The sequence below is a fragment of the Xiphophorus maculatus genome, chromosome 18, assembly GCF_002775205.1.
Source record: "Xiphophorus maculatus strain JP 163 A chromosome 18, X_maculatus-5.0-male, whole genome shotgun sequence".
NCBI classification, from domain to species: domain Eukaryota; kingdom Metazoa; phylum Chordata; class Actinopteri; order Cyprinodontiformes; family Poeciliidae; genus Xiphophorus; species Xiphophorus maculatus.
The window spans coordinates 8,250,571-8,275,245 of NC_036460.1; the positions used below are offsets into that span (position 1 = coordinate 8,250,571).

The following is a 24,675-nucleotide window of genomic DNA, read 5'->3' on the forward strand; positions in this document are numbered from 1 at the left end:
ATGGGGTAGTCCAAAATAATACACAAGGGAAACACAAGGAAACAGCTTATGAGAATTTAACACTGAATGAGAAAACCAAGTAGTATTTTTAAAGGGCAGCTTTATTGGTGGGCAGGTTAATTAAAGTACAGATGTGAAGCAGTTTGGGTCTACACATAGCTGAGAAACTGAAGGAAGCTACTGGGTAGATCTGAGAACACAGACACTGAAACAAGTAAATAGCTGATACAAGCCTACACAGAAAGTCAAATCCTACAGATTGTTAACCAAGAGCTAAAAAGAAAAAAAAAAAGACAGGAATTCAGGAACTAAGATCAAGCAAATGCAACTAATTACTCAGGGCATATTAAAAATAGAAAATTAAAAATACAAATCATCAAATTATAGAGTATACAACAAATCTATAAGGGATGTTAAAACTAAGAAATGAACAGAATATGAAATGCAGACTGACAAACACAAGACTAAAGTCCCGAAGATTATGAATGTACTTTTCTTTAAACCCACATTTTTCTGGTGAAATGTTTTTTATTGGTCTGATGCAATATTCTGATCTCAGATGTCATAGTTTCATTAACTAAAAAAAGTAGAAAAATCTTAATTAATTATAATTTACAGAAATACAGACTTATAAATATAAGTGTGTGCATGTAAATAATCAATTTACTTAGCGAGTTACTGAAATACATTTCTGATAATGTTTCTAATATATTGAAGACATATGTAAGAAACACCACAAATTCTCATTATATCCCCACTAGTAGTGAAACAAACTAATTTGTCATATTTAGTGTCCCGATTACAAATGTTTGGCTTCATTTTAGCATGTCAGGTTTTTGTATTCTGTCTGCCTACACCTGTCGTCTCCTGCTAACTGTAACATTTTGTGTCTTTCCAAGGTCCCAGAGCTGAGCGTTTCTCTTTGAACGCAATCACTGGCGAGCTGCACTCATCATCCCCTCTTAGCCACTCAGAACGGGCTGAATACACTCTGACAGCGACAGCCACTGACAGAGGACTACCCCCGCGCAGCGCCTCCTGCTCTCTCACAATTCAGGTCAGACTCCTACTGGAGCTCAGCCAGCGCAAACACTCTCACTACACACCTATTTAATATCAAAGAATGGACCCAGGGCTGAGAGGATCCATGTCTCCGGGCCCCTCAGACTAGCTGCCGACATATCGGCCTCACTTCTGACAAGGTCGCCTCCCACCCTCCTCCCTTTTCTCCTCTTGTGAATTTTCTAAAGGGAAATTTCAATCTGAAATGGAAAAGTGGGTCTAAATTAAACACTCCCAGCTGGGTTATGATGAGAACCAGCTGTAGAATTCTCAGATCAAGGTCATACCCAATGACTTCAACACTTTTTTTTGGTACAGTAGCCCTTTTTACGAAAAGTAGCAGAGCTTTACTTACACTCAACAAAACACAGCACTGATGGTATTTAAAGGTAATATATAACGTGGAACAGAAATGGAAACATAGAGAGCCCTGGAAGGAACTTCAATTTATGGGTTCCTGGAAAATAGAACTAGCATATCCATCAAATCAAGTCCAGATTTTTTTCTTTTCAAATATTATTTAAAAAAACATGAAAGTCATAATTATTGGTTAATTCAATTGAGCATTGCTGTGTTTTCCATGTCTGTTGGTGCAGTAATAAAATTTCCCTTTACTCATTCTTTTAACCTTATTTATTTTTCAATCTTAACTATTCTCTAGAATGTATTATTGTTATGATTATTTCATATTAGAATTTTTAAGAGTACATACTTAGTGGGGAAACGGGAATCAACTGTGAGAATCAAAAACTAAAAACAACTACACTGCAAAAACACAAAAGTTTCTAGTGCAAACATCTTATTACTCTTTAAATCAGACAAAACTAACAATCACTTTTAAGCAAGATATTTAGTTACACTTGTTCTCTTTTCGTAAAATGCTGTAATATTTGTAGAAGCATAAACAGCCCCTTTAAAAACTACAAAGCGAGCAATTTATTTCCCAGAGCTAGAGTCAGATCCTTGAACTATTTTTTGCCTTTGATTGTGTTACTTTTATCATGTATAATTTGTCCTGGCAGTAATGCAAAAATCATATTGAAAATGATTAATAGTAGCAGCTTTTTTATCCATACAACAGTTTTTGTCACTACATTCATTGTGACTGGCATTCATTAACTACCACTGAACACATTCTGTGCAGGTGAGAGGATTTTGTAAAATCGTCTGCTGCTTGGCCACGGATTTACATAAATGGAACATCCTATGACATTCTGTTTACTTTGCATTTTAATTCAAATACTTTGGTTTCTTTCAATTACAGGTTATCAGCAAAAACAGTCAAGCCACTAAAACGAGCCTGCACTCCATTTCATTCAACTCTGTGGAGGAGGAGGCCAGTCCTGGCACTGTTATTGGATCAGTTCGCCTTCATGACAGAGGAACTGCAGAAGAGGGCAAGGTGACCTACACAGTGATCGGCGGGACAGATCGGGATGGGACTTTTGTTGTGGATCGCCTTACTGGTGATGTGTATCTGGCTCGTCCTCTTGACTATGAACGAGACACACGGTACAGCCTGAGAATCGAAGTGGATGATTTATCGCAGGTCCCTCCTAAAAGCACGCTTGTCAACTTGGACATCAACATAGAAGATAGCAACGACCACTCCCCTGAGTTTGCTGAGGATCCCATAACAATTGTCATCTCTGAGAACATGGAAGTTGGCTCTTCTGTCTACACTTTCCAGGCGATGGATAAAGATGGCAGTGGGCTTAACAGTGAACTGAAATACTCCATTCTCCAGCAGTGGCCAAATACCCCTGGCCTTTTTATTCTTGACCTGGTCACTGGTGTTCTTTCTTTGGGTCACAAGCTAGATCATGAGGTGACATCCACAATGATACTGGTTGTCAAGGCAACGGATTCGGCCCTCAATGTCAGCCAGAGGCGTTGGGGTTCTGTCACAGCAAGGATCTATGTAACCGACGAGAACGACAACCCACCGATGTTCATATCACCAACAGCAGTCAGCGTCATGGAGGACCAGCCAGTGGGCTTTGTGGTGCTTTTTCTCATGGCCAGAGATGCAGATCAAGGGGAGAACGGTAGAGTGACCTACAGAATCCATTCAGGCAACACGGGCGGGACGTTTAACCTCAACCCTAATACGGGTATGTTCAGTTAATATCAACAATTATATTATAAAAGGTTTTCCTTTTCTGTGAGCAATAACATACGATGTATCCATCTTTGAAAATATACATAAAAACTCTCAATTGCATTTATTTTAAACTGACGGTTGTCTGAAATTGAATTCAATTCAGTTTATGTATATAGCATCAATTCAGAACAAATGTCATCTCGAGGCACTTTACAAAAAATATCAATATCCCTTTATTTGTGATATTGATATTACCACATATTTTTTTTAAACCATTAACTAATTCATTTTATTTCTTACAGATTCTGCAACACACACAGAAGCAGTAACACATTCCTTACTTACCAACACACTCCTACTTTACCTTTCTTAAGTTATCTCTCACAGTTGAAGGCTGAATAGAGCAGCCTGCCAAGTAATAGACTTACACACGAGAAACGCACGTGCACACACAGCAACCCATCATCTGTTATTGTAGGTCTATTCCCATGAAAGACCAAAGATCCTTTTGCCCAGGCTTCTGGGAATCATTAGAGAAGGGATCAGTTACGCATATCTGCGCGTGTGCGGGCGTGTGGGGGTGTGTGTGCACGTGTTCACCCACATTCTGTGTGTTTGTGAGCTCACATTACACTGCCCTGCCACTTAGTCAACACTGACCCTGAGCTATTTGGTCCTGTGGGCTTTGTTGTGGTGTTTGAGACACGTGTCAACGTTTGCTCCACCTCTCCTTCAACTCCCCAACCGGCATCCCCCCTCTGAGAGGATGAAAACATTCAGAATCTGTCGTCCAAGTCACCCCTTCTGCCCAGTGTGTTTTCATTGTGAAGTGTTTTCATGCACACTGGTTATTTGTTTAAATAATGACAAAGTTAAGCACCTGGGCGGCTCCTGTTATAGGGTTGACTGACTCGATCTTGGACCAAGTCATCACAATGTTACAATGACACTGTTAACCCGTTTCGAGAGAGCCATTAAGCCAATTATCAGGAATCTTTAGGAGTCAGAGAGTGTAGCACATTTTCATCTCTCTTTGTCAAAGGGCAATGATGATTAATTTAATTTTCAGTCAATTGTAAGACTATGTGGAAGAGTGTACAGTTCTATTTGAGTTTAAGTTTATTTATAAAGCATTGACCACATCATCTAAAACCATAAAGACCACTAAAATTATATAAATTAATTAAGTGAACAAGAAAAACCAGAGTCTGGAAGGTTGCTTTGCCAACCCCTAATCTTTTACTTTTTCTATTCTCTTTTGGATTAAAGATGGAATTCTGGTTGATCCACTTCAAAATGGATCAGTTAGAAAATGAAATAAATAGATTACTTCACACCTAAATCTGGCAGGGAAGGATTAATTTTGAGTCTCACTGACTCACTTTGTAGTCAGTGAGTCTACAAAGTAGATGGATAGTAAAATTAGTCCAAGAATGGGACCTTGGGGAACTCCACAAGGAGGCTGATGGAAAAATAAGATTCTGCAAGGGTTTCCTCATTGAAACAACTACAGTCAGAGAAGTAAGAAGCACTTGCATGCCTCAGTGCACCAAATGAAATGTTTAGATACTGTGGTACAATGTAGGAGGCAACTGTGATGTCTAAAAGCAACACAGTTAGAATGTGGCGCCATAAACCTACACAGGTGTAATATATTGGGATTAGAACATCCAAAATCCTTTCTTGAATAACCCACAATCTTTCTTTGTTTTCTCTCACATGTTATCAGTGTCTGGAAGCGGGGCAGGATCAGAGAGGAGTCAAATTTAGGTGAAAAAAATCCCAGCACTAACTTTTACCAGCTTAAAGCTTAGGGCCAAGTTATCTCATTCCAAGCAAAACAAAGTGAAAAAACATAAAGAAGTTAAACACAAAACAGTCTTTGCCCCCTCTGCCTTAAACAGTTACATCCCATTTAATAGCATGAAATTGAAATTGAATCAATGCAAGCTCTAACCTCTAAGGGCAGGATAATGAAAAGGCGAGGGTGCCCCTAATTTCTCCAGAGCACGGCAGGCCTGGCTGTTGCGTGTCTAGAGTGTGTGTTTACAGCTTCTTTCTCGATGGCTGTGGTATTCCTCAATGGAAAATCTCGTAAACTGTGGCCAGACTAGTCGGCTGTTACAACAATGGTGGTGGTAGCGTTCAGGTAGGCAAAGCTGTGTATGTGGAGGATATTAGCTTTGATTTGGCCTTCACACGGCAACTTTTCACACTTACCCTCTAAATAAGATGCAGTCACACAGTCCTAGAAAGCGGTTGTTTTTCCTCTCTTTGATGACGCACTGAAAATTTTGTATGCAACAGACTCTGTGAAACCAGCTGTATTATTGCAAAGGGCTATTCCTTTGTCAAAATTGACTTTTCATTCATTTGTTTTCAGGCTCTCTTTCTATTTTCAAACCTCTGGACCGTGAGGAACAGGACATCTTTAACCTCACAGTAATTGCTGAGGATCATGGGATACCTCAACGCTCGTCTAGCCAGATGCTGTGTGTCCATGTGATTGATGTCAACGATGAAGTGCCCTGGTTTGAAGAGAGTCATTATGAAGCCCAAATCGCTGAGAATAAACCTGCCGGAACAAGTGTCTTAACAGTGTTGGCCTCAGATCTGGATCAAGGTGAAGACATAGAACATGGAATCGTACTGTATATGATTTGGATATTTGGGGTTGGAAGTATTTGGGGTTGAAAGTGTTGTTAGTATTGTGTTAAGGATCAGAAATGCATATTAGCATTCTTTTCATCATTCTATTGTAAACAGAAAACCTTAATTTGCACTGAAAAAGTAAACAGAATCTATTTCTACTCTAACTCATGCTTTTTTGTGATCTCTATGTTGACATTAACAATTGTTTCCAATTATAAAGGCATCACAGGAGGCAAGGAGATACAGAGAAAATGTACTGGCCCGAACTTAGAAGCACATAAAACAGAAAAGCAAATTATAAACTTTCTACTTAAAAGCAATTAGTGAAGTAAACAAGTGAGGCTGCCAGACTGCTTTCTTTTAGCACGCAATCTGGCATCCATGTAACAGAAGGGAGGCAGCTATCACTGCCAAGTGCTTAAACAGCAAATTTCACAGCAAACAAGAATAAAGGCTTAAAATGAGACAGCAATAATTAACTTCCTTTGCAGATTTTAGAATTGAATGTTTTGCTTTTCTTTTTACAATCAATATCTAAATGAATGAGTTGTGACTGCATGTTTCTTTGTAGGAACCAATGGGCTCGTGACATATGGTGTCTCACAGGGAAGTTTCACCATCAACCCGGTCACAGGCATCATAACGACTACTAAGTCTTTGGATAGGGAGCTGCAGGATTATTACTCTGTCACAGGTACTGTCCATTGTGTGGCTCAAGCTATCACAGAAAAACATGTTCTTTAACCGTTTCTTGCAAAACTCTTCACTCTTCTTTAACCTTTTCACATTACTGAAGTTATACCACAAGCAGGAGAAGAGATTTTTTTTTTTTTACAAATAAAACATTTGAGGTGTGGAGGGCATTTATATCAAGCTCATTTCACCCCCAAAATAATCCAAATGCAGCCTAGGACCTTCTGAAATCAATTTATTTGTGAATAGAATCCACTTGTGTGTAATTTAGTCTAACTCTAATTACATCTGTTCTCGAAAGACACAGTATGAAAAGAGCATAATAAAACCTAACAAAAAAAGCACACAGATCAGTTTAAAGCAAGGTTGTTAGATGTGTATTTTCCACAATTTAAGCATGCCAAAATGCATCACTTAAAAATAGATGGAGATTGCTTAGCCCTGTAAGACCCAGTGTTCTCCTTTTAAACAACCAAACGGAAGACATTTGAACTTTTGTTTGTTTTTTTTAACCAAACTTAATTTTACTGTCCCTTTTGGTAGGGATAGTAAAACTAGCCAAAGTTAATTGGGAAGACAGAGGGAATTCTCTTAGAGACTTAAAAAGGCTTCACTCTAGAGTGGATGTTCACTTTCTGACAGGGCAGTAACTGTAAACATACAGCCAGAGCTATAGTGGAGTGATTTTGAACAAAATCTTTCAATGGTTTAAAATAGGCCAATAAAATCCAGATCTAAATCCAACTTTATAAATAGATTTAAATAGCTGCAAATACTTTGTGGAGTTTTTCCACCAAGTTTTTACCCAAATACAAATACTAAATACAAATGCAAACTACACTTTTTTCATGTAAACTGCACAAAAAATGACAAAACAACATATTCCCCAACCCCCACAAATATCTTGTGTTGGTTTAACACATACAATCTCATGATTTCCAAAAGATGACAAAAATATGGAAAGGTTACAGAGGTATACATATTTTTGCAAGGAACTGTAGGCTTTAAAATTCTATCAACAGCAGATTATTATAACCATATTGTGTGTTTTTAATGATCTGACAGTTTACGCAAAAGACGGAGGCCTTCCACCCAACTATGCTAAAGCAACAGTGAAGATCAAGGTCCTTGACGTAAATGACAATGCCCCTGTTTTTGGACGTCTCTACTACAGCATAGAGGTGCCTGAAAATCTGGATGAGTTACCTCTTTTCACCCTAAAAGCCACAGATTCGGACACAGGAGACAGTGGAGAGATTAGCTACAGAATTACAGGTGTTACTATGTATTTAATTGCCTTTTTTGTTTTCCATGTTTATTGTTAGTTTTTATAGTTTAGGGTGACAATATTTAACTGTCATTATCAAATTTTGCTCTCTTTACAGCTGGGGATCCATCTGGAAACTTCCACATTGACCGTAAATCAGGCGTGCTGTATACTTCAAGGCCGCTGGATCGAGAAAAGAGACCTGGGTATACCTTAACAGTTGTAGCTCAGGACAAAGGCAGTCCTCCGCTCAGCAGCAGCACCACTGTTGAAGTGACAGTTCTGGACGTTAATGACCACAGGCCACAGTTTGAAAGCAGCAGCTTTACTGCTGACATTTCAGAAGACGTTCCCATTGGTTCCCTGGTTCTAGAGGTCAAGGCCATTGATTTGGACAATGGACCCAACAGTCAAATCTTCTACTTCTTGAGCCATGGCTCTCAGAGCATGTTCATTATAGACCAGAACACAGGCCGCATCATCACAGCAGCACCCCTAGATAGAGAGAAAACCGCCTCTTACACATTTGAGGTTTGTGCAACTGACTCATCCCCTGCAAACCCTCTAAATTCAACTGCTGAAGTAACAGTCTACATTCAAGATGTGAACGACAATGCACCGTTTTTCGTTCAGGATCCACTTATTCTGAACATCTCTACCAGCAGCATATCTAATAGGCAAATCTTAGCCACAATGAGGGCTGAGGATAAGGACTTTGGGGCTAATGGGTCTGTGTTTTATCGCTTTGCCAATCCTGTCAAAGGATTTACCATTAACTCACTAACAGGAGACATCCAGGCAACAGAAAAGCTTCAAACTCTCACCCAAACCCAAAGGACTTTGATAGTTCAGGCCATGGACCAAGGAAATCCTGCTCAGTCTTCCTTGGGAGTTGTTATCATTTACATTAGGGAGCAAAACTACAGAGGGATCCGCTTCTCTCGTACAGCTAGAGACGTCAGTTTGCAAGAAAACGCTGCTAAAGGTTTGAATAAATCCTAATGTATCATGATGTAAACAAGAAGTTAAATTGAAGTGTTTCAATATTGTGCGTTCTTGATGTTTTAGGCACCGTAGTGACAAAAACTGAAGCCCAATATCCTGATGGCTCTAAAACTGGGATCATCTACAGCATTTTCAGTGGAAATAAAATTCAGTCCTTTGGGATAAACTCTATTACTGGTAGGTTTACTCATGGCTGCAAAAGGTGCAAGGAAATATTTTCCAGTCCAAGTCATTGATTAACTTCGGATGTGAATGTTCTCTTGTGAACCAGGTGAAATTTGGGTGCAGAAATCTGAAGGACTGGACTATGAGGAGACTCCAAAACTCCGCCTAGTGGTGAAAGCAGAGACAGCATCTTCTAGCTCTTACATGGCTGTCAACTTAATTCTACAGGATGTGAACGACAACTTACCACGGTTCCAGCTCCAGAACTATGTAGCATACATCAAAGAGGCGCAAGGTCACAATTCTCCTATTATTCAGGTACAGTAGCCACTGTTTCTGATGTTTCTATTGCTGCGTGGAGTTTAAAAGTGAATTTGAGTCCTTAAATAGAATGGACAAGTTTCCCAAGTCTGAATATGGAATTAAAATTTGATCCCAGCTTTTGTTTCATCTTTACATACCTGAATTTAAGACTTTTTTTGGGGAAATGGTCTTTTTACATTTATCTATGTTGAGTTGTTGACACTTCGTCTGCTCATTATAATCTTTTTTGATCAGTTCATATTTTAAATAATTTAAGTTTGTCCAGAGCACAAAATAATCAAGCAGTGTTTTATCACACTGCCAGAGCAGAAGCCAACTTCACTAAATTGATAATTCATGCTTTAGGTGGGAACAGAGCAGCTAATAAAGCCTAACCTGGTGAAGGTTTGGAAACCAAATGTTCATAATGTAAAATAAATAAATAATTTCTGGACAAACCTAGGAAACTGAATTTGGAAAAAAAATAAATTTTGAATTACAAACTGATTTGGCACCTAGGGTCAGATTAGAAGAAAAAAAAAAACAGCCTATTCCAATTCTATAAGTGCAAATAACTATTCATTCTTAGTACCATAAAGTGTGGTTCTCAGTTGTAATGAACAATTGACATCAAAGTTCAAGCTGCACTAATACAATATTTGAAAATATTTATTTAAAAAATATATATTTCCCTCCAATATGGACATTTTCATTTCAGGTTGCTGCAGATGACCTCGACCAGGGTCAGAATGGTCAGGTAACATATTCCATCAGGTCATCATCCATGAGTGGTTTGTTCAGAATTGACCCGCTGACTGGCAGCATCACCACTGGCGCCATCATGGACCGGGAGATATGGACACAAACAAAGTGAGCTTATTGTCAGTCGTTTCCTCTTCTTTCTATGCTAGACTTGTCATAGTTTTAAGTGTTTTGAAGATCATTATTTTTACTTAAGTACTTAAATTTTAATGTATATTCTGTTCTTGTAGTATTTTTTGTTGAGTGAAGGCCAAAAATATGGTTTGTGGTTGCTTTTCATCTTGTTTGCTATGATGGTTTATCCATCCGAGTTCAGCTGCAGTTCAGATACTGATATTCATTTTGTGGCACCAGGCTCGTTGTTGTGGCAACAGACCGGGGAACCCCACGGCTGGCTGGCTCCGCCACCCTCACTGTGATCATCGTCGACCTCAACGACAACAGCCCCATGATTCCTCTGCCTCGAGAGATCCGGGTGCCTGAGGGTAAGCATCTCAGTGGAAGTAAGTTCAGTGATCTTATCATAAAGCCTCGCATCATGCTCCCTGGCAGCTCACTCACTGGAGCTCAGTGTTTAAAAATCAGACCCCTTTTTATGAAACAAGTTATTGCCAGTGTTTCTGTATTCATTTCCTGTGTCTTCAGTCAAGACTTTTCAGAACCGGATATTTCTTCATGGAGAAAAAAAAAAAAAAACAGTTTTTCATTATAGACTCTGCTTCATTTCAGATGCAACCTAAATGACTTATTTTCTTTTCCCGTATCCCCTATACATATAGACACTCTTATTGGGACAGTTATCACTCAGGTCACAGGAAATGATGTGGACTCGGGACCCCCGCTATCCTACACACTCCACCTAGATGCTGACAGCCAAGGCATGTTTGGAGTTCATCATTATGGGGGAGGAGTGTCTTTGACAGGGTCTCTCAACTATGAAGAAAGGACATGGTACACACTAACAGTCCGCTCATCTGACTCTGAACATCAAAGTGAAGCCAATCTTACTGTGCTAGTGGATGACGTGAATGACAATGCCCCTGCGTTTACTCAAGATTTGTACCAGGTACAATTACCTTCAAACATGTTTAAACACCCCTACGTATCACATCTGTTAGAGAAGCAAATTGTTGTTTGAAAATCATTTAGACATCAGTTATAGATTTGCATTGTGCTTCTGAACAGGTGACCATCTCAGAACACCTACGAGCAGGCAGTGCATTGATCACCTTGACAGCCACTGACCATGACTCTGGTGAGAATGGAAGAATTACCTACAGAGTAATGTCATCCACTAAGAGTGCTTTCTTCATTGATCCAAGCAATGGTAAGCATAATGTGTGCATATTATAAGTTTATAATAATCTTGTACATGCTTTAACTGAGTCTTGTGCATGTTTAGAACAAGGAAGCAAACAATTTTTAAGGTTCTCCTTCAATAAAACACAATATAAACTTAAATACGTTATTTAACAATTTGTTTTTATTAAAATCTGCACTACAATGACAAGAGCTGCTGTAGCCTCACTTACTTCTATCACTTTTTTTTAGAATTAATTCATTTGCCTCAGCTCATTTTTACACTTTCATCTTGTACCCAAACCTGATATAAACTCTACCAAATATAGCAATAACATCGTACATGAATATATATTCCTGATATTGTAGCTATCAGGGCAGCATGATATCATGAAAATGTCCAATATGCAACAAGTTTGGTAAATGTGATGCAGACATAGAGTGCAATAAATAAACAAATGCTTAAATTTGCTGTGTGTAACTGTGATGGAGTTATGTGCAATAAATTGTGCAGTCCTCATATTTATTATTGCTATTTTGTTTTTGAGTAGTTATTGCTAATAGCTGGAGTGCTTTGCAAAAGGATTCATACATCTCTTTAATCATTAAGTGATTTTTGGAAAGCTGGATGGGTATAACAGCAGTTTGCGCTAATCTGATGGCTGAATAACCTATTTTATAGATTAAAAACAAGAAATATTCTTGTTGTTAAGATTATGTGTCCATTTACGTAATAATTTGGCAGCAAAAAGTTTTTTTGAATTGAAAATGTTGCTTATTTTGTTGAGATATGGCTTTCAATTAAAATGTGACTAATTGCGATTATTTAATTACAGACCCTGAAATTAACTTGATTAAAATTTTAATTGAGTCCCATTACTAATTCAAACATGAGGTTGTCATATGACTAAATGTGAAAAGGATCCTAGGGTATGACTACCACTGAAAGGCACTCTGGTGTTTACAATGAATGTTTTTTGTTAATTAAAGTTAACAAAAAGATGCTTTAAGTTAATTAAAAACATCCCTTTTTTGCAGGGACTCTTTTTATTAGCCAGAAGACAGAACTGGATTTTGAATATCCCACCATCCTTGTGGCAATTGAAGCACGGGACCATGGTACTCCGTCTCTATCATCCATCGCCACTGTCCAGGTCCAAGTGTCCGACGTTAATGACAACGCTCCCGTTTTCCACCAATTGGAGTACAGAGCCACTGTCTCTGAAGATGGTCTTCCTGGATCAACTGTTCTCACATTAGAAGCTGTGGATGGAGACCTTTTCCGGGAAAACTGTGGTTTTGATTTTGCCATTGCCAGTGGCAACTCTGGTAATACCTTCCAGATTGAGAGCAGTGTGCACTTCTTGGAGGGCCGGGGATTCCAAACAGTTGGCAGCCTGATTCTGGTGGAAAAGCTGGACTTTGAAGTGGTCCCAACTTATAACCTGACTGTTGTGGTGTCAGATTGGGGAATCCCCCAGCGAAGCGCCAGCGTGCCCGTCCTAATCAGCGTTACAGATGCCAATGATAACCCTCCGACATTCAGTCGAACAGATTACAGTGTTGTGCTTAGTGAAGGTACAGCAAAGGGGACGGAAATCTTGCATTTATCAGCCACAGATCCAGACTCTGCCCCCAATAGAGAGGTGCAGTACTCTATAAGCTCAGGAGATGAGACACATCTGTTTGAGGTGGATCGTTGGACTGGAGTACTGAGGCTGCAAAGACTTCTAGACAGCCAAACTCGGCTGTCACATATGATTGTTGTTCAGGCTACTGATGGTCAAGGCCATTATGCATTGACATCAGTAAATATTGAGGTTAAAGACATAAATGACAACAGGCCTTTCTTCCCTCTTAAATCAGTAACTGCAAGTGTCAGGGAGAACCAGCCCCCCAATGCATTAGTTACCATGTTGCATGCAGTTGACCATGACAAGGGAGTCTTTGGACAGCTGAAGTATTACCTGTTAGATACCTCTAAAGATAGACAAGAGGACTTCTTCATAAATCAAACATCAGGCGAAGTACGAGCACGCTCTACATTTGACTTTGAGAAGGTCAACTCCTTCCATTTTGTAGCTGTTGCCATGGATGCTGGCAATTATTCTTCCACTGTAACAGTACAGGTTTATGTCACCGGGGAGGATGAATATGATCCTGTCTTCATCTCATCAGACTTCTCATTTAAAGTGCCAGAAGGAGCAAGGAAAGGTCAGATCATTGGCAAAATACAAGCTAGAGATGAAGATGGAGGTGTGGATGGCATTGTCCTTTACTCGTTATCGGAAAATTCTCCTTACTTTGAAGTCAATGAATCAACTGGAGAAATTGCTATAAAGATGGACAGCAACTCTAGGCATATGAGCCGATCTAAAAGAGAGATACGCCTGATTACTCTGGATGTTACCGCTCACAGCCCTCTAGAGACTTCTCGCACAGCAGTCGCCAAAGTTACCATTGACGTGAGCCATACATCTTTTGGCCTCAACACAGACATGAATATGCTGCTTGTTAGCGTCATTGCTGTTTCACTTGGGACCATAATGATTCTAATAGTAATTGCTGTGGCACTATTTTTTGTGAGAATGCGACACCACAAAAGGGAGCAAAGAACCCATAAAAGAAACACAATTTCAGGAACTCTGCTGCATAATTTTGAGGAAACAAAACTAGCAGCAAATGAAATTATATACCATCAGACACTTCCTGGGTACGCATCTGATCAGAGTGGTAATGTTGGGGGTCCATACACTCGTGGGGGATCCCTGGATCCGTCTCATTCTAGTGGCCGGGGCTCTGCAGAGGCAGCAGAGGATGACGAGATCCGAATGATTAATGAATATCCTCGAGTGTCAAGCATCTCTTCTTCCATGCAGGAGCGTATATCTGCCAGAGGTCCAGACTCTGGAATTCAGCAGGATGCTGATCAGCTGTCAGATGTTTCCTGTGAACCACCTTTAGACTGGTTTAAAGGAAAGAAACTGAGCAGCACAAATAGTACTTTAATAGCTGGCCAGGTGCCAGTGTATAGGGATGAACGGGGTGGGTATGTGGGTGTTGGGCGAGGACTCAGCATCTCCCACCCTAAAGACTATACCTTCCCAGAGGACGGGAAGCCTCCTGTGGACGGTTCCCTTACAGCCATTGTGGCCAGTGATGAAGAGCTGAGGGGCAGCTACAACTGGGACTACCTTCTTAACTGGTGCCCCCAGTTCCAACCCTTAGCTAACGTTTTTACAGAAATAGCACGTTTAAAAGATGAAACTGCTCCTCCTCATTCCCGCAGGTCATTTCATCATAAAGCAAAAGCAGAGTCAAGGATTGACCCTCCGCCTCTCATAACCTCTGTGGCCCACCCTGGGGCCAAAACTGTACCTCCAAAGCCTGCCATATCGAGGACTTTCTCTCACTTGGCCTCGTTAAGAAGATCTCCAATCAGCGCTGAGGGGTCCATCTCCTCGGTCGCAATGTCTCCTAGTTTTTCCCCATCTCTCTCGCCGCTGGCAGCTCGTTCTCCTGCAGTTACACCCTTCAGTGTCTCACAGGGTCCCTCTGCCTCCTTAATCAGCACAACTGAGCACAGTTTTGAACACAGCGAGGAGGCAGATCTGCAGATTTAAATGTTAAACTGCTGGTTTAAAACCCAGTCACTGCTGTTCAAAACTTGTGCTACTGTAGTTACCATAGGCTGCAACTTGAAATGCTCAGCTCTCTTCTGTTCTGTTTCTCAAGAGAACAAGTACACAGTGTTTCATTCAGACCAAAAAGTTGAAGCTGTGGTGCTTTTTAAGACAAAACATCATTTACAGGCCAAAAAGGATTATGCCTTTCTGTGTGTGCTTGTGTGTTTTATGTATTTTTATTTTGTTGATCAGTGTTAATTTGCACATTGAGATGGAGATTTATACATGATGTCAATATTTTGTACAAAGTAATTGTTTATATTTTTGTACTTACATGTGGTTTCTGTCAAAAACATTAAAGTGTCGAGGGGTAGAAGACACCAGAATATATCTGTATATTTGTAGCTTGTACTGTATGTCCGTACTATATGTTGGTGACATTGTACATATTCTCAACCTCGTGGTTCAAATGAAGCTCCTCATCAAGGTTTTATGAGTTTAGATTTTTGTATGAGATAACTGTAAATATTTGTAGTAGAAGAGACTTCTTTCCTTTCCATCAGTCAGAAAAAAAGTGTTCTGTGATCATATGTTGAACTGATAATAATGAATGTGAAAAGCTGAAATGTCCTTAACACACACTCCTTTAAACTGTACAAAGGAAAGGAGAACATGACACCCATTTTTCTTGTACAGTAAGAGCAACGGCTTTAATTTATCACTTTAAGCCTTACTGTTTTTCATGTTTTATTGTGAAAATTGTTAAGCAGGTATGTGAAAAATGGAAAATCACTTACTCTGTCAGTAGCAGAACCATTCCAGAAAATGTAAGCAATTCTGCTACTTTAACATTTTTTGTACTGGTAAAAACACAATAACAGGGCCATTCTTTTACTCTAATTTGGGAAAGATCTTGTCTCTGGTAAGTTTTTGTGTACATTATTTAAACTTTTTATCATCAACTAACAAATTTAAAAACAATTAATTTTTGATATTCAAGCAGGAATGTTTCAGTTGCTTTTATGCAGAGATCTGATCATCTGCATGATCATAATGTGCTTTTGGCTTTTACAGAACAAAACATGTTCAAATCTATTTCTTTAACTTCATAGTTCCCCTACTTAGTTGCCAGTTTTATAGTTATATTATCATCTAGCATTTAACTGTAACCGTATTAAAACAGGCCCAGAAAAAGAGGGGCTTGATAAATTATTCACAGGAATGTTAGAATATCCTGACCATGACAAAATAAGCACTACATATTTAACTGAATGAAGGCACCTTGCTTTTGTAACATTTTTATTTAACAGATGTTGAAAATAAATTTGTCATCTGCCTTCTTTTACGGTCAGTATTGAAGAGAAAACATGAGAAAATACTGCATATCAAGTCTAAACTTGTCCTGAGTGATGTTTTAAGGAAAAAGTGCCTGATTAAAGTTCTTGATATCTCATTGTTGCCTCTGTTGCATCTTTCCAAGCTCATATTGATGGCCTAGATATATCTAAACATATTTATTCCATAATGTGAACTTGTTTTTTTTATGTGAGGGGTTGGCAGGGATTGCAGTCATAATGCTGTTTCCATACACCAAAAAAACATTAACTTATTGCCAAAAATGTCTGGGTGGTTTTAGAAGACTCTGTGTTTTGGACTGTTTTTAGAAGCACCTTTAATCAAAACAGAAGTATAAAAACATGTTAAATGTGACAGACACACACGCAAATACTTTATTGACCCTAAAGTGAAATTATGTAGTTATCTATAACACCCATTCATACGAACCATAAAATGAAAAACCCACCAGCATGTGTTCACTTGTGGTGGAACAAAGATTGTTGTAAAAAAAAAAAAAAAAAAAAAAAAAAAGAGTTGTAAAATCATCCAATTTCATTCCTACGGATGGTTTCTCAAAGAATATCCACTATTTAAGCTTTTATAAATTCTCCATTCCGAAACTCACTCGCCATCATATATGACCAGCAAGAAAGAAGTGGCTCTTGAGCACCTCACTGCAGGCTGCATCCTGAAGAAAATAAGAAAATACATTTTCAACAAGATGGGAGAGATTGGTTTACTTCAGCAAGGCAAAGTAAACAGAATCTAGTAGCAAGTTAAAGATACAGACAAGTTACAGCTCCATAACAGGCTCAGGTTATGAAATAAGTTTTGTGGCCCAAATCTGGCATCAGAAGTCAGTGTATTTACAACAGAGCTCAGTTGATATGAGTAAGAGGGTAAAAGGCAAGTAATTACCCAAGCTTAAATGAAAGGCTGCGTGCAAATCGAATGAAGTCTATCATTTTCCCATCAACACAAAGTCAGTACACAAAGGCTTGGATTTAGCATGCAATCTTCAGTGCCAGGCTGTCTTTTTGCTCATGCTCACTGCTGTGGCTTTCAGTGATTTGTCACTGCTGTCATGCCTGTGTTTTAAAAATTGTGTTCCTCAAGGTTAGAAATCCATGAAATAATGATTTTTTTAATAATACAACCAATATACCTTGCCTTGACAAAGTACTTTTTTACGTTGTCACACAATCACAAAATAACTTGTTCTATTGGGATTTTATATGGCCGATCAACACAAACTGATGGTGAATTAAATTGAATTTAACAAAGAAAATGCCCAAAAAACGTGGTACGCATTTGTATTCAGCTCTGTTTTACCTTGACACCACTGAATATAATCAAGTATATTAATAAGTCACCTTATTAGTTATAAAATGTTCACCTTTGTGTGTTTAATCTAAATACACCTGCTCTGTGCAGGCCATCTTGAATGAATGAGCAGCACTCTGAAGACCAAGGGACACACCATCCAGGCCAGAGATGACGTTTTGGAATTTTTTTTAGCTTTGAATATTTCATGGACCACTGCCCACTTGATCATCCAAAACTGAGGAATACTGAAAATTTGCCAACACATGTTTGCTGATCTAAACAGAATAGTAGGAGAAGTAGTTAGAAGGCTCATGGAATCTGTCAAAATGAAAAGTATTAACTGTGCTCATTACCAACAGAAAAGCTTTAGATTTGTTGTTAGCCGTGTCTAGAAGTCAATTTGAAGGACACAGAAGAACACAACCAACCAAAGGCAGGAGGAAGGTCTTAGTGCAATCAATCACATTTGTGTATGCTGTGCTCAATGTGTTAATGATAGGGATACAACTTATTGTTCCAGGAAGACCTTTGATCTGTCGTTATCGGAAGCCATGCTAACTAGCCTGAGCGTTCATGGCAGACTCTGTTGTAGTAATCTAGGAGCAGTGCGGCAAAGAGCAAGGGGGAGGTGTGAACAGAGGTACACAAGTGTTTGAAAAATGATGCCAAAAAAACTGCTTTCTATCCATTCTGACAGAGCTTGAACTAGTTTGGAAAGGAAATTTATCAAAAACTGTACTTTTCTAGATATTCAAAATTGGTAGAGATATACCTCAAAACAACTATTAGTGAATGTTTGCTCTACCAAAGTGTCTCAGGGAGTCTGAGTCCATGCCAAGTTTTTCAGATATGTAAAACATATATATTCATCACTTTTCTTACACCTCATGATAATGGACTGATTTCCATTGGTCTATCTCAAAAGTATCAGTGAAGTAAATTTATATTTTTCATTGTAATATGACTAAATGGGTGTTTTAATGGTTTTTGAGACACTATGAGCAAGCTGTGGTAAACTATATTGTAGAAAGAATACAGATATGGTACCTCTACTGGTTTTACATTACAAATAAATGTTGCTATTGATGTTTATTTTTCAGTTTCTCAGTAATATGAGCAAGCAAGTGAAGCAATGGTTTGTGTAGCTTTCTATGTTTATGATATTCAGGCTTAAAGCTGTTTTCCACAGAACAAACATTCATTCTTTGAAATCCTTAAACCTGTTGGAGAAGTGAGTGTTGCTACCCATGCTGATCAGTTGCACACTTTGATCAAGGAATATGCTGCTCAAGTCATTTCATGCATGTTGAGTAATTTTGCTCCGGTACATGCGTTGCACACTTCCAAATGGATGCAACATTGTCTTTTTATTGCAACACAACAAGCGTCACAACTTTAAAAGCTGCCGCAATTCATTCCAGCTCAAACCACATGTTGAGTTTGAATGTCTTGAATAAGCTTTTCATGGAAATTCTACTTCTTGAGAAATGTAAGTTTGTTGTGTTGAAGAGCTTGGCTACGCATTTAGATACATCATTCCTGATCACCTGATAGCAGACCACTTGAATGGCATTCCTCATTATTCCATCACATTTTCTAAAACCTGAGCAGCTCTCTTTTTCTCTGGTTTGATGTGACCTCATTGGATTTTCCCAGAGTATTGTTTGTCTGTTTAATGGGAACTTTTAAACAAATCTTTTAGTATTGGCAAACGGTGTGGGTTGCATGTGTACTTGACAAAGTAAAACCCAAATGCAGACTCATGAGCAGAGGCAGCAGGATGAAGAGCCCCCCCAAAAAACAGATTTTTTTTCGTTCTGAGAATCAAAACAGTTAAAACACTGAAAAGCAGATTATAACTTCCTAAATCCACTGACAAACAACGGAACAAGACTGAAACAAAGAGCAGCTCACTCATGAAACATTGATGACATGCTGGCAACAACAAAAAGAACTAAGTTCTTGTCAGGGCTAATCATCTAACAAACTGCATGTGTGGGGAGTCGGCTAACAAAACAGCAAACAAACAGGAGGAGAAAAAAAACAGAGGTGCACAAAGCAATATCATAACACATAAAATAAACTTAACCACAAAACAGAACATGTAAATACATTGGAAAAATCCAGACTTCCACACAAAACAAGAAAATCTCAAAGATCATGACACATAGACCTATAAACCCATAAACCATGACACGATGAACATAAAACTCATTGTCCATAACAAGTACGGTTTCCAGATGCTGCTCATCGTGGTCTCCTAGGGGTGGAGAAATGTAGCTGTTTGCAAAATCAGTGAGTATTGAAATTACTACCGGTTCCATGGCCAGGAAAGTCTCACTGTTCTCGGATCCAACAACTGACGAGTTACAACTTCCTTAACAACACTAGATGGAGAAGTGCAATTTCTCAATAGTTGGGATACACTTTCTGGTCCGCTTCAGTAAAGACTAGCACCAACTCTCTCATGTGTTGTCCCCACTCTCAATGGAAAAATAAAATACTGTGGATGAATCGGTCTATCAGTTATGTACCTGGAGAAGTATCAGAGTCTACAGAGTGACTACAGTTTAAGATGAAGAGTACAGTGGCCAGATTTTGTTTTTGCATATAACATTTGTTGAAAGAAAATGGCCACAACCCTTATGAAGGTCTTCCAAGGAATACCCCTGCTCCTCAAAAATAGGATTCCAGCTTTGCAGGAAAAATGACAACAAGAATGCAATGGTTTTAACATGACTTGCACAGAAGATGTTTTGGCTATGCGTCACTCTCTCTGCCTTATGTTTAAAGGTATTTTCTATTGCAACTCAACCAAAACAGACAGACTTTTAAAAGCATTTAACAAGATTTCAAGGGTACGTCTCATTTTTACAACCAAGGTGGTGTTCTCATTTTGATGACGTTTTATATGAAGAGACTTGTGAAAAGATAAAAATCAGCGGCAGACATCCATCCCATACAAAGAGAGGGCATGGGAATATTTTCATTTGTGCTTTTGTAGGGAACAGACTCTTCTGTGGTGAAACCCAGGCTTCCATTCATTAAATACATGAAGCTGAGCAGTGTCTTTCCACTCATGCTTGGATTACCTATAAACACCTCATACCTGAAGCTTGCACAGAAATCTCTGCTTCTTGTTGTTTCAACAGATGGCCATGGTCCAAAGCATCCCATCCTCAGCTTAACATGATCCTTTCTCCAAACTCTTCAAAGAGACTCCCCCCACTCCTACAATCTTCATGTCTCTCATGAGTTGTGTTTTTTCCCCCTGTTCTTTCTTCAAGGTCTTGCCAGGCTACTTGCGTGACTAGAGGGAATGGGGGGAGGGAAGGTTTCAAAACCCAATGGCACGCGAACCCCAAATCTATTTTTGGATAGAATTCTTTAAAAAAAAAAAAAAAGAAGAAGAAAAAAAGCCACAGGGAGAAATAGGCAATACTGGGGTGAAGAGTGTCTGTTTCTCATTTGGCTAGGCCTGCCTTCCATCCTTCCCCACTGCGTCAGAACCACAGCACTATGGAGAAAAAGGGTGGCTCAGACTAGGGAGGAGAAGTGTTTTTCCTGCAAAACCGCGGCCAAAACTATGGGCTCTCTTCTTAGCCCGTGTCACTTAGCAACAAGGCCAGCCTGCTTCCTATTACCAGACCATCTGCTTGTGTTTCAGGGTCGACTTTGTTTTGATTTGTTTCTACCCTTTTTAACTTGTCTTAAGTTCACCCTTTTAAAATGGCTGCATTTAAATGCATCTCTCATTCTACGTTCAAAATGCTACGCAGGTTTGGGAAATACATTTTTGCAAGGGATGCTTGCAAAACCTTTGAATAATGTACATTTAACTGAAGGCAGAAGTTGAAATAGTGTCTGAAAATACCTTTGAGCTAGTTGTTGAGACTGAAAAACAATGATGTCAGAGATCAATAAATTACAACATACAGGGAAAACCCGTAAAAAATGAATCAGTCCCTCAGACGAGTTTAACAGCAACTCTGTTCACATTATTGTACACATTATTTTTTTAATATACGACATATGTTCAGTCCTTTTAGGGTGAACATTTCAAGTTAAGATGATGCGTTTTTCTTGAAATTTGAAAAAAATATTTATTGAAGCATGTTTATTTTCTCTCAATCAAGTTTAAATGACAATATCTGCAATTATTCATTTTCTGGGAAAAATGTGTTAAAATCTGTCAGTCTGGTGGGGAGAAAAACATTGCAGACAGTAGAGAAATTAAAATGAAGCCGTTCACCACAGAGTAATGACTCACAGCAGTATGCTGTGCTGATGGCAAGTATTCCTCATCACTGATTCACATCAGTCTGTATTTTACAGACAATGCTTAATTGAATCCACTAATCTATTGGTATCTCTTAAAAAAGCTTTCACAACTATAAAAGACAGAAATAAACACTTTATAAACAACTTCAGCACAACAGGGACACAACACAATTTTCATTCAAAGATGAATTTACTCTGTTTCTATCCAAGTTCAAAACTAGACAGAATTACCCTTTAAGTATCAGCAAAATTAAAGAAAAACAACAACATAATTGTTGTTTTGATGTACCCATTTTGTAATACAAAGCAGGGGAAAATTTATCATTTGTCAAAATGGGAAGAAGAATATTATCATTATTATTAATATGCCAAGGCTTTCAAACTTGCTGTAGTTTTTACATGCATATGATTCTGAATCAAATTAAATAGAAGTTGGTCAAATGTGATTGGATGCTGAGAACGTCATTGAGCAATCTGATTCAGGAGTATTTAACCAGATTAAAGATGCAGGACTACGGTCAAAGACCTCTGCTATTAAGTCTTCTTATTTGATCCCTAGCTAGCAGTCTTACACTCCTGCAGGTGCCTGTGAATGTTTCTACAATGTTTTTCTTTTTACTTTTAACACTTTATGATCTGTGGCAGTGGCCTGGACCTCAAATGGTTTTGTATGACAGCTGCTCAGACTTCTTTTCAGTTTTTAAATGTAGACATTATTAGACTACATCTAAGCAATGCCTGAATTGTCTATGGACATCTAGGGCAAACTTGGTAGAATTTTGGTTTAAAAGTGAATACTTTTTCACCAAAATAATAACATGAACAGATTTGTGTCAAACCTTCGAATTCCTTTTGACGACAACAGGAATGGAGGGACCGCATCTCCTTAGAGCACACTCATCTTTATGGGTAATTCTTCAAAGAGGTTGCTTTGAATCTGGACCAGACTGTTATTACTTTCATGGGTCAATTGCAGAAGAATCTCCTTAAGGTAATCCGGTCATCACAGTTGAAGCTGGATCTAAAGTCAATGAATACAATGACTGTTCTCTGGCCAGTTCATTCTTCTATCAGTTGGCATAGCTGATAGAAGATTTAGTCTTAGCACCATTGCCAAGGTTGGAAACAAAGCCAGTTTCCTACCAGATTTAAGGTGAATAAAAAAAACATTTTTGTCTTTTTTTTTCCTGTTTGACTGTTAACTACAATGACACGATCCAACATTTAAACTCCATTTTGTTACTTTCTGTTTTGGAGAGTGAGTCAGACACATAGACAGGAAAGTAGTAGTAGTAGAAAAATGCTGACATAAACCATATGGGTGTTAATTTATTGACTAAAGAAACTAACACCCATTAAACTATTTAGAAACTAATCATTGATTAAATTATTTTTTTGTTGATGGTTGCCTTTTACTAATACTGCAAGGACAATTCCTCCATTGTCAGTAGCCCATGGGGAAAAACCCATCATCTTGGCTTGAAAAAACATCACAGAGCAAAAAGTCACAAGCTGTGGGTGAGAGAACGAGAGAGTGCCACATAGTTAGTGACATGAAATAGTAGCATAAAAGCGTGCATGCACGTTTTACAGTTAGAAACTTTAGAGACCACAAGCAAGTATGCACTCTGAGAGCAAAGTGCTTTTTTGGAATAATATACTTCTATGAAGTGTTTAAGATCTATTCTGGTATTTAGGAACACATGAGGAGCTGCTAAAAAAGAGCAGATTTATGATGTAGTTCAACTCAGAACCCCTGCGGCAGCCCTTTAGATCAGCTGGAGGCTTTTCAAGAAAGTTATTTGGACCCTAAAATAATGCAAAGTTGCAATCCTCCACCCTCCCAAGTTTCACGGATGAATTAAGGCATTCTAGTGAATTAAAGGACAGCTCCTGGTCAAAAATAACAATGGTGTAGGCCAAAGAAATGCAAAAAGAATATGGTTGTAAATTGTTTAGGTCACTGGAAGATTTGTCTTTCAACAGTTTAAATGATTTCTACCCAGCAGTTTCCTTCAACTGTGAATAATTCTAAACTATGTGCTAAGCCCATAGCCAAGTGGTTTTTTGACCATTAGTGGAATATTGGAAAGCTAGATTATTACTCTCAGTGGTCACAAATTATTCACATGGTAGCACATAGTAGAAACCACATAGCGTTTTGTTCTTGTTGTTCGTGTTTTATACAAGCTGACCATAACTGGACTGATGTTTTCATCTTCCACAATGTGAGCTAAGGTTACATTCAATTCAAAGCACACATTCATTGTGTGCGGTGATCTCTTCCTGTTAGCCCTTTGCATGTTGGTTCCACACAAATGCATGAAAACTATCACTGAAGTCCCACTATTTTGCACTGGAACACATGCACTGAACAGTTTATTTCATATTGATGAGATTTGAAGATAAACCAATACAGTATTTGACTGCAGTGAATTAGAGCTGTAGTCTGTAAAACATCATACCACAGATAAATTAAGATAAAGTTTCCCCAATTAAAAATAATGTATGTAAAGGATGATTATGCATTCAACTGAAAACATACAGTGCCATGAGAAAGCTTTTCTTCACATACATTTTTTATATACTTTAAAAGACATTTTGCATAGGGTCAAATAAACTTGACCTTTTGTGCAATAGAAATCACTCCCTGGTTAAATTATAAATAACTGCAATAAACCACATTTTCTTTCCTATTTTATTGACCACAACCAATGAGGTCATTCATTCTGCATGCCAAACATGCAGAATCAATAAATCAGTTAAACAGCACTGACAAGATGGAGTGATAT

General features: G+C 38.6%; 1 protein-coding gene across 1 annotated transcript in view; it reads left to right on the top strand.

Annotated features, from left to right (window-relative positions):
* The window catches only part of LOC102227496 (protocadherin-16), a 95,009-nt gene extending 78,618 nt beyond the window's left edge, over positions 1-16,391 (top strand). Inside the window, exons 9-21 of the mRNA XM_014475713.2 lie at positions 900-1,057; positions 2,327-3,176; positions 5,550-5,789; positions 6,390-6,512; positions 7,577-7,786; positions 7,897-8,763; positions 8,847-8,960; positions 9,055-9,266; positions 9,970-10,121; positions 10,368-10,498; positions 10,793-11,079; positions 11,199-11,340; positions 12,351-16,391. Of these exons, the coding sequence (XP_014331199.1) occupies positions 900-1,057; positions 2,327-3,176; positions 5,550-5,789; positions 6,390-6,512; positions 7,577-7,786; positions 7,897-8,763; positions 8,847-8,960; positions 9,055-9,266; positions 9,970-10,121; positions 10,368-10,498; positions 10,793-11,079; positions 11,199-11,340; positions 12,351-14,935 (6,071 nt within the window). The 3' untranslated portion in view covers positions 14,936-16,391. The remainder of the gene's footprint in view (positions 1-899; positions 1,058-2,326; positions 3,177-5,549; positions 5,790-6,389; positions 6,513-7,576; positions 7,787-7,896; positions 8,764-8,846; positions 8,961-9,054; positions 9,267-9,969; positions 10,122-10,367; positions 10,499-10,792; positions 11,080-11,198; positions 11,341-12,350) is intronic.
* Positions 16,392-24,675: the final 8,284 nt, after the last annotated feature.